Raw genomic sequence first — 15785 nt, 5'->3', positions numbered from 1 at the left:
TCACTACCATATTTTAATACTTTCTCTCCCATACATAAATAAATGAATGAATGAAACAAAGGTATTCAGTGGAGAGAGTGATAGGATAGATGAATAAAATCTGCAGTAAAGTTTTACATGTGCCGCCTCATGAAGAAATAAGGGTACCATTTCAGTGCATCATCCAGATAATGAAAGCTTCAAAAATATTTTGTTTTTTTTGACTTGGAAATAATTTTAAATGTATCGTTCCTTTGTTAACATCTCCAATTAAGTATACTGGAAAGAACGTAACCTTCTTTTGATGCTCAGGGTCATGTTACTCCCAGCAATCTTTACACAATGTTACAATAGAGTAAAATGTTCGGTGGCTAAAAGGTCTGGAAGATTTTGTGCCCGGATATTAAATGACCCTAGTTGGCTATGTTTTCTGATATGTTGGGTCTATATTTTGTCATTTTTCTCTTGCTGTTTCCAGCTCTCACTTCTTCCTCTCACCATCCACTCATACCTTCTGCTGCACCCTCACTGGCTCCCTTCCTAGTTTCCAGCTAACACTTTCCCACGGGTTAGATACACAATACATTAAAATTACATCTTTTAGTTCGGTGGCTAGAGTTGAATAGAAATAAAGTACATGTCTTTCCATATATGCGTACTTTGTTTTGACACTTCCTTATTCTTGGCTTTATTTTGGGCAGGTAAAGTTTTCAGATAAAATATTTGCTGGATAATAAGGCATTCGTTAATGGAATTGGTTCATTGAAGAAACAACAGCAGGATTGATAAAGTGCTATTGTCTGCCTGATTACTTTATATCCAGTGACAAATATGTCACACTTAATGAATAAATACATGTCACATTAAAAAGCCTAGAATTCAATTCTATCTGCACACACAGGAAACAAAGAGTCTTAAGGGTGATGGTGAAATTATCTTAAATAAAACTGTGACAAAATTGTACCCATAGACAAATAGCTCCATATGGTTGATGAGGAGATTATGGGATACCCTGTAATGAACAATTAATGACTCCTTTCTCAAGGAGATGAGAGTGGGAGAAAGAGAGGATTTACTTCTTATCCTTGAAGTTTTCTGGCTGGCTTTTATTTAAATGAATCTCTTTAGAGCAATTGTGATTTTAATTTCCTGTTCATGATGACCTAAGTAGAATATTTCTATGGTCTTGCCTTCATTGGGTAGCTTAAGTTTTCTAAATGTTATACACCATGGGCCTGTAGTACACTATGGGTGACCTCACCCAGTGACACCACACACACACACACACACACACACACACACACACACTCACACGAGACTAACATAAGGTAGGAATTATGCAGAAGAAAAACCATGAACCAACTTCATGAAAATACATTCTAGCTCTCATGTGTTTTTTCTCTGCAAGTGCTTGACAGTTCTTTCTGCTGTGCCATTGTCACAAGCTTGTGCTATAGATGCATCTTCAGGAATTAATATGAGGAAGTCCTCTCAAAAAATGGCAGGGCTGAATGAAGACAAGGCATTTCTGAGCCAGAGAGAAAGGATTAAAGACCACATATGATCAGCTTTCCAAAGGAGAGAGTGCTGTATTCTCGTTTCCTCCTTGGGATAGTAAGCATATAATATTTCATGTAAGCTGCCTAATCTCATGTTGGTCAAAAAACTCAGTCATGTTCCTAAGGATCACTCCTTGACAAAACCCTGCAAAAACTCAAATAGTGGAACAATAAAACTTCTAATGAGCTCTGTCTGTCTTTCTCTGCCCTATACAAATGCCCTCAGCATTTCTTCCTACTCTTTTATTTTCTTCCCTTTGGATAGCTGTTTTCCCCCTATTTCTGTTCTTTCCACTCCAAATCTCTATACTTCATTCACCTTCTTTCTCTCCACACTAAAATATGAACACATTTGAAATAGTTCTTCTTTTGTCTTAGATTCTTGGGATTTCAAATAAGAAATTCCAGAGGTGGTTGGATGCCAAGAATTTTAGTTGCCCATCTGCCTCTGGTACACTGATACAGAAAATGTAAAAATTGGTATATTGAAGCAAAAAAAGCTATATTATACCATTTCTAGGCTTTTATACACACACACATACCCGTGCACACACTCATATGCACATACAGGAGATTGAGCCTAAAATGAAATTTTGACTGATTTATCTTAGTTAATTGCCACAAATCTGTTCTAAGCCAAGGCAATATCCATTTTGAAACTAATATTTACATATGCCCATGCATGGAAAATCAGACAAATACATTCTCTAGCAAAGCTTTCCTCTTGTATAACAAAAGTTACATGTTACCCTTCTCCTGGTCCTCTTTCCTTCTTTTCTCTTAAAATGGAAGTCTTCCATTAAATTGTGGTGATGCAATGACTCGTCTGTCTCCTCCCCATGTTGCTGGGCCCTGCACCTTTATGTCTGCTTGGTGTTTTCAGACACAGTAAGCTGCTTTCCCACAAGCAATCTTGTAGCTATGAACCATCATTCAGGAACAAGAGCAAATGAAAGTTGAATGCTCTATCTGATTTCATTCCTCAAATGTTTTCATTTCTTGAGAGACATCTTTGCTGAAACCCGTGGCTGTATTTCTTGCCTCCATATAAGTTGGAATATCAAACTAATGTCCTGAGTACAATAGAATCTACCGACCAGTTGGCTGAAGTGGTCTTTGAAAAAGAAACAATGTTACATTTTAATACCAGATTTCTGTGGTGAATTCATTTCATTCCACTTATGATCCTGAACGTGAAAGCATTTCTGCAGCATATGATCTGTCCTCCCAAAATAAGGGCTTATTGCCAGGACTGGAGACCATAGCTCTGGTCATTATGAGTTCACGGAGGAGAGAGATGAATACCAACTGTGAAAGGACTGAAAATCAAACAGCCATATTGTTTCTTGATGGCCCTCCAAGAGTTACAAATTCGTATGAGATATATATCTTTTAAAATAGAACCATGTTTATTACTATGGATTTAATTGTAGATGAATTTTAGTATATTTTCTTTATGTAGAAGAAAATAGTCTTTAGTGAATATTAAAATATAAATAATGATAGTATAATAATAATAGCAACAATCACATCAACAGACATATGTGCCAACCTTGAGCACTTTCTGTATACTGGACACTTATTTAAACCCTTTGCATATGTTACCTTATTTAATCCTTATGACAACCCTCTTCGAAAGGCACTATTATCTGCACTTTAATATAGGGAACACAATAGTACCATTAAACAAACATGAATGAAGAATATTTAGATTAATGGTAAGTAAAATGTAGATGAAGTGTTTGTAAGTATGTATATGCTTGAAAGGAGACCAGAGAAAAAAGTAGTGAGAATTATATTTCAAACAGAAAAGATGAAGCTTAGTTGTGTGAGATCATCCAACTCAATCTCCTTAGGATCGGATGTGCCTAAAGTGGAGGGAAGGTGAACAACTAGATCCACAGTTGATAGAGAGATGGATGCATTGCAGGTATACTGCTAAGAATTACTATGAAATGGACATAAGCCCTCAAAGCTCAAAGAAAGTAAAAATTTTCAAGTCACTTTTTTCAAACTATACTTAATTGGGGATGGGGGAGGTATAATGGAATCCATCACAACCAATTTATTTTTATTCGAGGAATAAAGGCCTTAGATTCAGTACAAAAATAGCTTTTCAGATATATACTTACAAAAAAACACAACCTATCCTTCCCAGCCATTAGTCCCCATTTTGGAATCATAGCTTCTATTTTCTAATTTGATGACTTTTATTTGGAAATTGCAAAAAAAAAAGAAAAAGGAAATGCACTTGAAATTTGTAAAAGCTGAATTTTCTGTCTACATATGCAAGAGAAAAACTAAGGTGACACTCATTTGATCCGAATAAGAAAATACAACACGTGATTGTATGGTTTTCCCCCCTTTGACTATTATTATCTACTTTCTTTGTGGTAAATATGTATAATAGGAGTCTATGAATAAGGATCATTTATTGTGGTCCAAAGTTGAGATTTCTGAGCTGTTTTCGGTAATTATGTCTGTCCTAATATATCAGCCAGAATCCCAGAGACCCACAAGGAGAAAACCTCAGTAGGCTACTTCTTGCTTTTAAGCAGAAATCCTTAGTGAAAGATGTTAGATTGATTATTGTCAAAATGGTCAGTACAGCCACATTTTCTGTTTAATTTATCGAAATAATTAATACTTATTTTAGATAGAATTACTTGACCTATCCAATTGAAATTTTTTTCCACATATTTTGGTTATATATTGTGGATCACAAATCTCATTGTCTCCATGAATTTGAGCAATCAATAAAATAAAACAAATGTAAAATATGCAAAGAAAAAAGTTGTGTTAACTAAGAGCTAAACACATTTGAACATAAAACAGTAGTTTAAAATACAAAGTTTAGACACTTATTTGCTCTGTCTGCAAAACTTAGAAAAAGGAAGAAAGATATATTTCGAATGCCACTGGAATCTTTTCTTTTTAATCAGAAGTTTACTCAAGCTTGGTTTCTTCCACTCAGTATTCTTATAAAAAGCCAATTTTACTCCGTGTTAATTTAAAAAAAAAAATTTAAGTGTGCTTAAGAGATGAGCTTTAAGATATTTCATTAGTTTTGTTGTTTTAGGAAATGGATGAATCTCAGAAAGAACTGGAATATTGATGAGGATGTAACTGATGAACTGTTCCTTCTTTTGATTAGTTAAGCACTAAATGATACCCTGAGAGTGATTTGGGGCAACTGAGTCAGACCCACATACAAATATGAAATGATTAAATGAAAATGCAATCTGCAGCGGCCTGGGAGCATTGCCTGGTGAGAGATAACACTGCAGCTCTCCAATTGGCTCGCAGCAAGCATGCAGGATGACGGATTTCAGTTGTGGTATTGCCGACCCTGCTTCCCCCAGCACTATTATCTCAGAGTGACACTTCCATTACTCTGAGCGGAGAAAGATGGACGTCACCTGTCAGGGGCTGGTTAATTGTGTTGCTAGATGTATGTTGCCAGGGCGCAGGTTGGACATTTATGAACATAACTGCTTCCTCTGATGTCTGCCATCCTTCAGGGATCGATATGGCTCTTACAGTAAGCACGTAATTGAGTGAAGGCACTTACCACTGAGGGGCTGAAGATGAGCCCATTGTATGAGCTTCATTGTCCATACGTTTCCCATAAATGAGCTGATATTTGCCATTTATTGTGTGCAGCATTGTGGAAATGGAAACTAATGTGCCACTTTCATTTGTTTTCTAGATAAATGGGGAAGATGTCCAGAATCGAGGAGAAGCAGTGGCATTGCTGTCGAGCGATGAGTGCAAGAGAATTGTGCTGCTGGTTGCAAGGCCAGAGATTCAGGTCAGAGCAGAGATCAGAAACCTTGAGACTGAACTTTATATTCACGATCTGCTATTCTGTATCATGTCAGTTCCATGGATATTTGTAAAACCAAATATACAAAACGTAATTGAGTTATTTTTCCTAACTTACCAACCTTATCAAAAAAATTATAAGTTAAAGACTCCCTTATGTTGCTCCACAGAATGACAGCTAAACATCTTATTTTTTAAAAAGAAGAAAAAAAGCACACAAAATTGAATCATTATTCTCTCCTTCCACTTGCCAGCTATTTAAATGAATTTATAAATGAAAAATGGTTGACTTTACATGATTTTTAATTCTTTATGGATCCTTGCTTTAGGTTTTCATCTAAAAATACTTAATTGGCATATTAAGGTATGTTGAAAGACTCTCTAATGAGAGAGACATTAGCATATCTAGCTATCAACTTAAATCTTTTGAGGATAACTTTGTCAAATAAAGTGCCTTATGTAGCATGGTGTGGTTCCATGTATCGTAAATGAATTTTTTCTAATTTTAGTGTGACAAAAACATCTGTCCAGCCCAAAACAAACTGATAGCTTCTAAAAGGCATTTTTTAATATCTTTACAGAGGGAGATGTCATGAAAGTAAAGGAGGGGTAGTGGTGGAAGAAAAGTACTATTGGTACTTCCTTTTATATCCTTTTTATACCCCACTGCAGTACAGAAAGGACATTACATTGTCACCATTCTATCCATCTGTCAGTAGTTTGAGTGAAGTTGGTTATATCAGCATTTGTCTCCCGGCTTATTGATCTGATATTTTTCAGACTCAGTAACTACATACTATCTATAAATTACATTGAGCAAGTGTATTTCAGTGTCAGACCGAGTCCTGACTTGAATATAGTGGTTATAAAAGATCACCCTTTCCGCATATATTTCCCTTATGCCCTTGACCATTCTAAATGGCTCCCATAAAGCCGGCCATAGCCCAGGGCAGAGTAAAGTTACGCACCTGAGGTCTTAGGAGCTGGGAAGGGAACCTACACAACTGGCTGGACTGCCTCCGTGGGAGTGAAACTTTAAAATACGTATGAAATTGCACTAATTACATGGAAATCCGCAAACCAGTTAATCTCATTGATCTCATTTTCTTGAAAAAGAACAGAATAAAGGGACTAAATACATATTAGTGAAATTCATAGTAAATTGAGGAGAACTCAGCAGTCATCCTTGTAGAAAAGATATTTCAACGTTATAGTGTAGTTTCCTTGCCCTTTCCATGTAACGGTTAGAGAACCTCATTAATTTAGAATTAAAGCATTTCCTTAAACTATGCCACGTAACAGCTATAATGGACTGTGGGAAGAATAGAAATTGATGACATAAGACCAGATCCTGTTCATCTTTGACGAAATACATATGCTTGGTAGGACCAGTGGCATTTTCGAATACCTGGCTACACTCCTGATTCAAAAGAATCAATGCAGGAGGATGAATTTTCAAACAAGACTTCCTTTCCAGAGTTGATAAAAGATGGTCATCTGACTCTGTAGGGTACCATCCTGTCTGTCAAAATCAGAATCTGCTTTAGTTCCTTGATCCTGAAGAAGGCTTCATGCCACTGGAAGGAACCTAATTGCCTTTAGAAAATAAGATTTCTAGAAAAATAAGGAAAGAAAATGCATTTTTAACACCATACTTTAAAAGTGATATTTAAGCAGTACATGCTCCAAAGTGGCAAGAAAAAAAGACTAAAAAAAACTTGTCTTTATATCACCCATATTTTTCCATCAATTTCAATATATCTCATTATTGCATTTTTTTGTATGTGCATTTTATTCAGGGAGAATATAGAAGTTTTTGTGTGTGCTTTTTCTAGCCCTTTTCTTTTTTTTAATGTTTCCAATCTTCTCTACATTCTTGGAAATGATGTACAGAGTTGCTGGGGGCAGTATTGTACATCTGTGCAATATTTTGAAATAACTCATTTCTTTCATTCCCTGTCAACTTTCTTTCATTTTCTGCCCATTTTCTTTCTCAGACCATTAAAGGTATTGCTATTCTGTCCTATTCCCCTTAGGCCTTTGGAGCAGAGAGGGCTCTCATAAGAACTTTCAGCCACTCCTTTTGAGAAAGTGCAGGTTGTTTCTTTCTCTGAAATGCCACGTGTGATCCACTACCATGCAGAAGATCCCCCTGAATAACAATGACCATCCTCCCTTTCCTGCAGCTCAGTTCAAGGGAAAGGTCTCTCTGCCACAGTTTTAGACAGACTGCCATGAATGAATGTCCAGGTGGAAAAGGAAATACAACAGGGAAAGGAAATGAGCAAGAAGAATCCCTCCTTACTTATTGTGCTAGAGGAAAGCCTAATCAAAATAGACATACACTGACTACAGATGGCAACTCAAGGATCTATGTGGTTGGTTAATAAGAAAAGAGTTATAAGGAATCATTAATTTTTACCATTTGTTCTTCTTATCTCCTCTACCCCTTCATTTAAATTTCAAAAGACTCTGTTTCATCTTTCACTGTATCAGTGTTAGCAAACCTTTTGTTTTGACCTGATTAACGAAAAACTGCTTGATGTGCTTCTAAAAAGTAAACATTTCTAGCTTTAAGCAATTTCTTTTGGAGTCTGGCGTTTGCAGCTTCGTGAAACTTAAAAGGGATTAAAGAATGTAAAACTTGGACAATTGTAAATTGGACTGAATTTAAATTTTTAGTCAGCTTAATTTTCATTTTATAGTTAATAATTTTCATAGTTCATCTGCATATCAAAGACGGTGGGGTGGAACTTGGTCAAGCTATTCAGGCTACACTAAGATAAATGAGGATGAATGAATGTGTCCATGCTTTTGGCCCCAGTCAAATTTGAGGTAATTTAAGTTCTGGGTAGGTTTTAATAAATATCAAGAAACCTATGATTGCCTTCAAATTAATGAATATGATACATATACACTACTGCCTTTTCTGATGCAGTTTAATGTCCTTCTTTCAGAGTTTGTTTTGTTTTTAAGCTTTTGAAGTTCAGTAATTTTTAAGAGCTAATTTTGCCCATTAGTTTGAGGTGTTTTCACCTTTGTCATTGTCAATTTTGGCTTGCTAGAAAGCTGCTGTTCCTTGTAACACAGAGTGAAGCAGAGCTTTGACAATAATTCAGCGAATTTAATCAAAATAAATAGCTAATTTATGTAATCCAGCTCAAAAAATCCACTTTGAGGCAAATTATCTGTATTAACTGTCAAAACTCATCATATTAGCAGGGTAACCACCAGTTTTCCATTTCACTTTATGTTGAGAAGCCAAAGAGATCTGTTCAGTTTAATTTATGTAAGACTCCCACAAGAATACTTGGATTCAGCACTCGCTAACAAAACCCCACATGCTCCACACCACTCCACCAACCTTAAATGCAACATTTTTTTGGAATCGGGCCTGAAAAATGAGTTAAAATAGACATGGCATAGCAGCTCTTTTTCTTTTACTTTGAGAAGAATAACTTAGAAATTTTTTTTTCAGATACAATAAATATTGTCCGTAGCTTCTCTTGTGGGAAGCAGCCATCTTGTTAACTTGGAAACCATCCCCCTAAAAATCAAGAAGCAGGATGAGGGTGGTGTCAGTGAAGGGGGTGGGGGACGCGTTGTGTGCAGTTGCACTGGGGGTTGTTGTTAAGGAAAAAAGCCCAATTGTCTCGTGGTCCCATTAGTACCACTGCGGTTCCTTAATATGGGGACTGTTAGAGGTAATGAACGTGACAGCTGTGGATTATGCAGTATGCTTTTCATACATTTTGAAACACGGTAATGTTCTATGCTGTGAGATCTACTTGGTTATGAGAGAAAATCTGTAGCTCTGTTTCAAGAAAGGATAAAAGGCGTAAGAGTCCAATTTTTTTTGTATCACCTTTTCTTTCTTCTGAGAGGTGAACTATCTGAGGCTGGTATTCTGAAGAGAATCATTATGATAAAAGGAACTGGTCAGGCATCACCATTTAAGTTTACTCTATTTTAGCATGAGTTCTCACGAACATAATATGATGTACTAATGTATTCTTTCACAGCTGGATGAAGGCTGGCTGGAAGATGAAAGGAATGAATTCTTAGAGGAGTTAAACTTGGAGATGTTGGAAGAACAGCATAATGAAGCAATGCAGCGCACTGCCAATGAGGTGGAGCAGGTAAGGCCAACAATTTGAACTACATCATTTGAAATGTTGCTAGTTCTTTTTTTAAGGTATAACCATAAATGGAGTAAAAAACAAAATCAAAGAGTTTGATCCAACATCTCTGTAATGGTAATTTTTGAGAGCAAAAGACCATCTCAAGTGAAGCAGAGGTAATAAATACAATTTTTTTCTATTGAGAATATTTGTAGTTTGGAAAGCTTAGGGGCCATTGTTGATAGAGTACAGTAGTATTCAAATGTTGACCCAAGTACTGTTCAACCTATTGCAGAAATTTAATACTAAAAATGCATGTTGCTTCTCAATATGCCAGCTGGAGGCAATCCCTTCCCCCAAAAAGTAATTTTATACTTTAAAATATTAATGTATCTATTTGAGTATTTAGGCAACTATAGGGTCATGATGACGTGATGTAAGCCATCAATCTCATTTGTGTGTTTGGTATCATGATTACACCTATATACTCCTGAATAGGAGTGGTTCTACTTGAGATTGTTGACATCATTTTGCCTCAGGGTCACATCATCATTCAACAAAATATTCTGAGCTCCTTATATGTTCCAAGTACCACACTTGATCCTGAGAATGCAAAGAAAAATGAGCAAAGTCCCTGCCCTTAGTTAACTCACAACTAATAAAAGATCACACTGTGGCTCGTGACAAACTGAGTCTTAGGATTCTTTTCATTTTTGTTGTGGTTTTCCTGCTGGATAAAAACAGGATCAACATATGCTAGATTTTTTTTTTTTTTTGGTGAGGAAGACTAGCCCTGAGTTAACATCCGTTGCCAATCCTCCTCTTTTTGCTGAGGAAGATTGGCCCTGGGCTAATATCCGTTCCCATTTTCCTCTACTTTATATGGGATGCCACCATGGCATAGCTCGACAAGTGGTGCGTCAGTCCATGCCTGGGATCCAAACCTACCAACCCCGGGCCTCCAAAGTGGAGCATGGGAACTTAACCACTACACCACCAAGCCAGCCCCTACATATGCTAGATTTTTTATGTCAGATTCATGTCATTCATCTGCTGATATAGTTTTATTAACACTTCTGCTGTCAATTTACTGATTTGTTTAATTATCATCCTATTCTTAACACATCCTAAAAGAATTTTTTAAAAAATTCTGACAGTTAGGCTTAGGAACATGAAACACAAACATCCTATCACTTTTCCAAGCTGAGTGATGAAATATGTTGATGCTAGCATCTCATAGCAGAGAGGTATGTGTATGTGTGTGTGCACATGTCCATATATTAAATAAATCATTAGATTGAAAACTACAGTGTCACCATAGCCATGTGTGCTATACTCTTTGCTGATCCTGGATGCCCACTGGCCACTTCACGAATGTAGTTCATGCTCAAAAATGATGCTGCGACTGTGGTGATTGCTTTTCAATATAGGTAGGATGGATTGAAAATTTTATGTATGACTTCAACACTGGCCACAAATAAAGATATTTTTTGGTGGCAGCTGCTGGTTACAAGCAAGAAAGTCCTTGCTCCAGGCTTTTTCTCTCTTAGATACAAAATGTGACCTGATACAGAATTGACAGGAGGATGTTGGAATAAAGAAAGAAGGAAGAAATCCTGTCCAAGTGAAGTGATATGGTGTCATATGCTGCCTACTCATCAGACGTAATACAAATGCTAGGTCTTTTGAGGTAACACTAGATGGTCCCTGAGGTTAGATGCTCATTGTGTGGAAATTTTTCTTCACCTTGAGACTGAAAAATGATGAGAAGTACAGAAACCTTTAAAAGTCCTTTGCCCTTATAAACAATAATACTACATTAGAAATGTCTTGCTAGAAACATTGCCTGTCACTATAATAATTCTGTAGGGAAATGATAAATGATAGAGTAGCATTACATTAGAAACCAGGAATTTTAGGTTTGAGAATGGAAAACTCTTTATTTTCACATTTGCTCATAAACCAGTAACAAAAGAAGGGGAAAATGAATAAAAAATAAAGTGTATATCCATATTTAAAAACTGAAATACATATCCATATGAAAGTTTCACTTTCCATACTATCCTTGGTCCTATGGCTGCTGTTGACACATTGTGCAACATCTCCCATAGCATAATTTGTCTGTATCACTCGTACTGCATGTAAAATAAGAAAAAGGAAACACTAGCTGTCTTGTATTTTTTAAGCTCGTTAAAGATATGAGAAAAATACAAATGTAAATAATGTGGTATATAAACTCATTTGTAATATCAACAACATCCTTTGGGAGTTTTATGGCATAGTGTGCAGATGTCACCACATTTGATACTATTGTCAGCTTATAGCAAGAGACATGGAGATGTAACAGCTTTCCATTGTTAGTTACATAAAACTTTAAAATTAACCTCAGTATGTTTTCAACACATGAGGAAAAATATTTTAGAGAAAGATTGAGAATCCTAGAATAACGTGATACATAGTCATGTTCTCTTCTCTCCAGTTTATGTGACATTTTGTTCTGCCATTACTTCTCTGGAAGAAAATAACAATTATCTAGAGAGACCTTTTCAGACCTGTTTTAGAATACCTTTTATCACCCATTCTTTCCTTCTTTGTAACACTAACAGGCTTAATTATATTTAATTATAATAATATATATATCTAATGGTGAGTAAACTTAGACATAAGGAAAATACAATCTAGAAATTGCTATGTAGACTACTATATGATGAGTGTTGGAGGAAAAAATAACTTTACCCTATTCACAGAGAAAGAACTATATTTGCATCTCCTTAGGGCAGTAACAGTTAATTGTTCTGCATGAGAGCCAAAAATTACTACGGAGTGAAGTTTACATACATATTTAAATATATACGTGTGTGTGTGTATTTACATATATATGTCAAAATATACTTTTTGACACTGTGCCCATGTCTGGCAATCAGTGCTGCTCAGATTTTCATAGGAACTGTCATTTTATTCTTGGTAGAGTAAAAGTCACCTTTGAAGGAAATTACTAGTTAAGAGTAGAAAAATCTTTTTAAGTAACCCAAGTGAGTCTTAAGACATTGTTGTTGCTTTTCAGTAACATGATTTGGAGACGCACTGAGGTCAAAGCACGTGTATCCAGGAATAGGGCATCCTGGACATGTAACAAATCCTGACACTGGGAGATGGCACTGGACTTCTAGACCTCTCTCTGTCACTAACAAGCTGAATCCATCTGGGATTAACTTTCCTTATCTATAGATAGAAGGTCCTGGGCTCCAGCACTAATCTATTCCTGAATTTTTTTACCATTATCAGCATATTACTAGATCAATGAAGTTTCCTCTGCACTTGAGGAAAGTTCAGGAAAAAAATAATAATAAAGTGATGCAGCTTCTGAACTCCGGGCCTTCATATTGCTCAAGACCATTTAGACATTCTGTCTTACTCCTCGTCTTGAAACTCATCAAGTCACCTCATTTACACACCTTTACTCCAGAGTTTCCCAAGTAAGAGAAACCCTTAAGATAAGAATCACTTATTTAAATATGTCCTGTTTTATTTATCCCCAAGTGAGTGTCATAGCCACAGTTAAACAGCTTTTGTTTTTTTTTACTTCATTGCGTAAAAAGCTGCCATGAGCTAATTGCCTTTATTTCTAAAATTGTTACGGATACTAAAATTAGAGCCGCTTTCTAGGAACCGCACTTCTGCCAAGAAGCATTGTTTTTTCAAGCAAATTTTTCAACAACTGGCATGGTTCGAAATAATTAATTTTCTTTGTTCTCTCAACTTTGGTATCCTAGCCAAAAAAACAGGAAGAAGAAGAAGGTACAACAGACACGGCAACATCCTCATCCAACAACCATGAGAAGGACAGTGGAGTGGGGCGCACCGATGAAAGCTTGCGAAACGACGAGAGCTCAGAGCAGGAGAACGCAGCTGAGGACCCCAACAGCACGTCTTTGAAGAGCAAGAGAGAGCTGGGGCAGAGCCAAGACACTCTAGGAAGCGTTGAACTTCGGTGCAACGAGAGCTTCGTGTCTGGTGAATACGTGGACTCAGACTGCACTGGCAACCAAGATGAGGAGTGTGAAAGATTCCGGCAGCTCCTGGAGCTCAAGTGCAAGATTCGAAACCATGGCGAGTATGACCTGTATTACTCGAGCAGCACAATGGAATGCAATCAAGGGGAACAAGAGGCAGTGGAGCATGAGCTGCAGTTGCTTAATGAAGAACTAAGAAACATTGAACTCGAGTGCCAGAATATCATGCAGGCTCACAGGCTCCAGAAAGTGACAGACCAATATGGAGACATCTGGGCATTGCATGACGGAGGATTCCGAAATTATAACACCAGCATAGATATGCAGAGGGGAAAACTAGATGACATCATCGAACACCCAGAAAAGTCAGACAAGGACAGTTCTAGTGCTTACAACACAGCTGAAAGCTGCAGAAGCACTCCACTTACAGTGGACCGTTCCCCTGACAGTTCCCTTCCAAGAATGATCAACCTCACCAATAAGAAAAACCTGAGAAGCACAATCGCAGCCAGTCAGTCCTCTTCTGGACAGAGCAGTAAAGAGTCAACCTCCACCAAAGCCAAAACCACTGAACAAGTTTGCGGCATTGAAGGCAAGGAGAAGAGTTCAGAAAGCAACAAGCTTTCTGATCCAGAGAAGACAGGCAGTGAGAACATCCCTTACCTCTCTCCTTACCACAGCTCCTCATATAGATATGCAAACATCCCAGCACATGCCCGGCATTATCAAAGCTACATGCAGTTGATTCAACAGAAATCTGCAGTCGAGTATGCTCAGAGTCAGCTCAGTTTGGTGAGCATGTGCAAGGAGTCACAGAAGTGTTCAGAGCCCAAGATGGAATGGAAGGTGAAAATTAGGAGCGATGGGACAAGGTACATAACAAAGAGACCAGTGCGAGACCGGATTCTGAAGGAACGTGCCTTAAAGATCAAGGAGGAACGGAGTGGCATGACGACAGACGATGACACCATGAGCGAGATGAAAATGGGGCGTTACTGGAGCAAAGAAGAGAGAAAGCAACACCTGGTTCGGGCCAAAGAGCAGCGTCGGCGCCGAGAGTTCATGATGCGGAGCCGGTTAGAGTGTCTCAAGGAGAGTCCTCAGAGCGGCAGCGAGGGCAAGAAGGAGATCAACATCATTGAACTGAGTCACAAAAAGATGATGAAAAAAAGAAACAAGAAAATTTTGGACAACTGGATGACAATCCAAGAACTGATGACCCATGGGGCCAAGTCTCCTGATGGCACACGAGTTCATAACGCCTTTTTGTCCGTCACCACCGTATGACCGAATGAATGGAATGCAACTGATTTTAAGAGGATGCTACCAGTTTGGGTAGAGTATGATTGCCTCGTTCAATGTGGCGTTTTTATATATATTTTGTGACTCTTTATAGTTTAAATTTTTTGTAAGCAAAAATACCTGGTAATTTTTCATTTGTTTTTCATATCCTGGTACCTTCTTTTTGGCTGAGATCTTTCTTTAACTTGTGATATATTCATATTACTCGTTTATATATTAAAAAACAAACAAAAGGAAAGAAAACAAAAAAAAACTTGAACAAAAATGCTGAGGAGCCAATTAATTTCCTACTTTAATGTATCTATTGTAAGTTAAGATCTGGATTTATTTCTCTAGTTTACTTATTTTCTACTTTAATAACAACTCAATGCCAAAACATTTCTGTGCTTGCTTCTTGGCATAATCTGTATTAAATCAAACCTGTTAATAAATCATGTGCCACATCTTGTCTTATACATAAAAACCACCTCTTTTTAACATCTTCTTGTACATTTAACACATAAATGGCCATTGTCTTTGTCTCGGTAAAGTGTAGGTGGACAATCTTCCTGTGATATGTAGTGACATTGGTCATGTAGCTAGATAATTGTGGTAATTGTGACAATAAAAGAGAAATAAATTATTGATTATCCTTAAGAAAGTTATCGAGGAGTGTTTTATTTTCATTGTCCACTGTGGTTACCAGATATAAATTAGTTATATATGTATACTATTTAGAAGACTCTTAATTGTGGATTATAAAATGTGTACATTTTCTATCACTTTTTTTCAATAAAATTGTCCTGAAATACTTCCCATAGATCACTGTGTCACATATTCTTACCGGGATTAAATTAGATAATATATGTAGAACATCTAACAGGTGCTAACTAAACATTCAATAAACATGAGTTCATGCTCTCCTTGCCTGCCACCCATGTAGGGAAAAGCCAAGAAAAATTTAGGGAAAGATATAGAGAGAGGGGATCAGTGAAGCTTCTGAGATT

General features: G+C 37.0%; 1 protein-coding gene across 2 annotated transcripts in view; it reads left to right on the top strand.

Moving 5' to 3' along the window:
- PDZRN4 (PDZ domain containing ring finger 4) overlaps window positions 1-15583 on the top strand; it is a 342662-nt gene extending 327079 nt beyond the window's left edge. For both annotated transcript variants that reach the window (XM_014786372.2, XM_087441972.1), the window contains 3 exons: window positions 5248-5349; window positions 9386-9502; window positions 13258-15583. In XM_014786372.2, the coding sequence (XP_014641858.2) occupies window positions 5248-5349; window positions 9386-9502; window positions 13258-14784 (1746 nt within the window). In that variant the 3' untranslated portion in view covers window positions 14785-15583. The remainder of the gene's footprint in view (window positions 1-5247; window positions 5350-9385; window positions 9503-13257) is intronic.
- The last annotated feature ends 202 nt before the right edge of the window (window positions 15584-15785 follow it).

Source organism: Ceratotherium simum, chromosome 17 (assembly GCF_057802395.1).
Source record: "Ceratotherium simum simum isolate JZ-2026a chromosome 17, ASM5780239v1, whole genome shotgun sequence".
NCBI classification, from domain to species: domain Eukaryota; kingdom Metazoa; phylum Chordata; class Mammalia; order Perissodactyla; family Rhinocerotidae; genus Ceratotherium; species Ceratotherium simum.
This window is presented reverse-complemented; position numbering and strand designations above follow the sequence as displayed.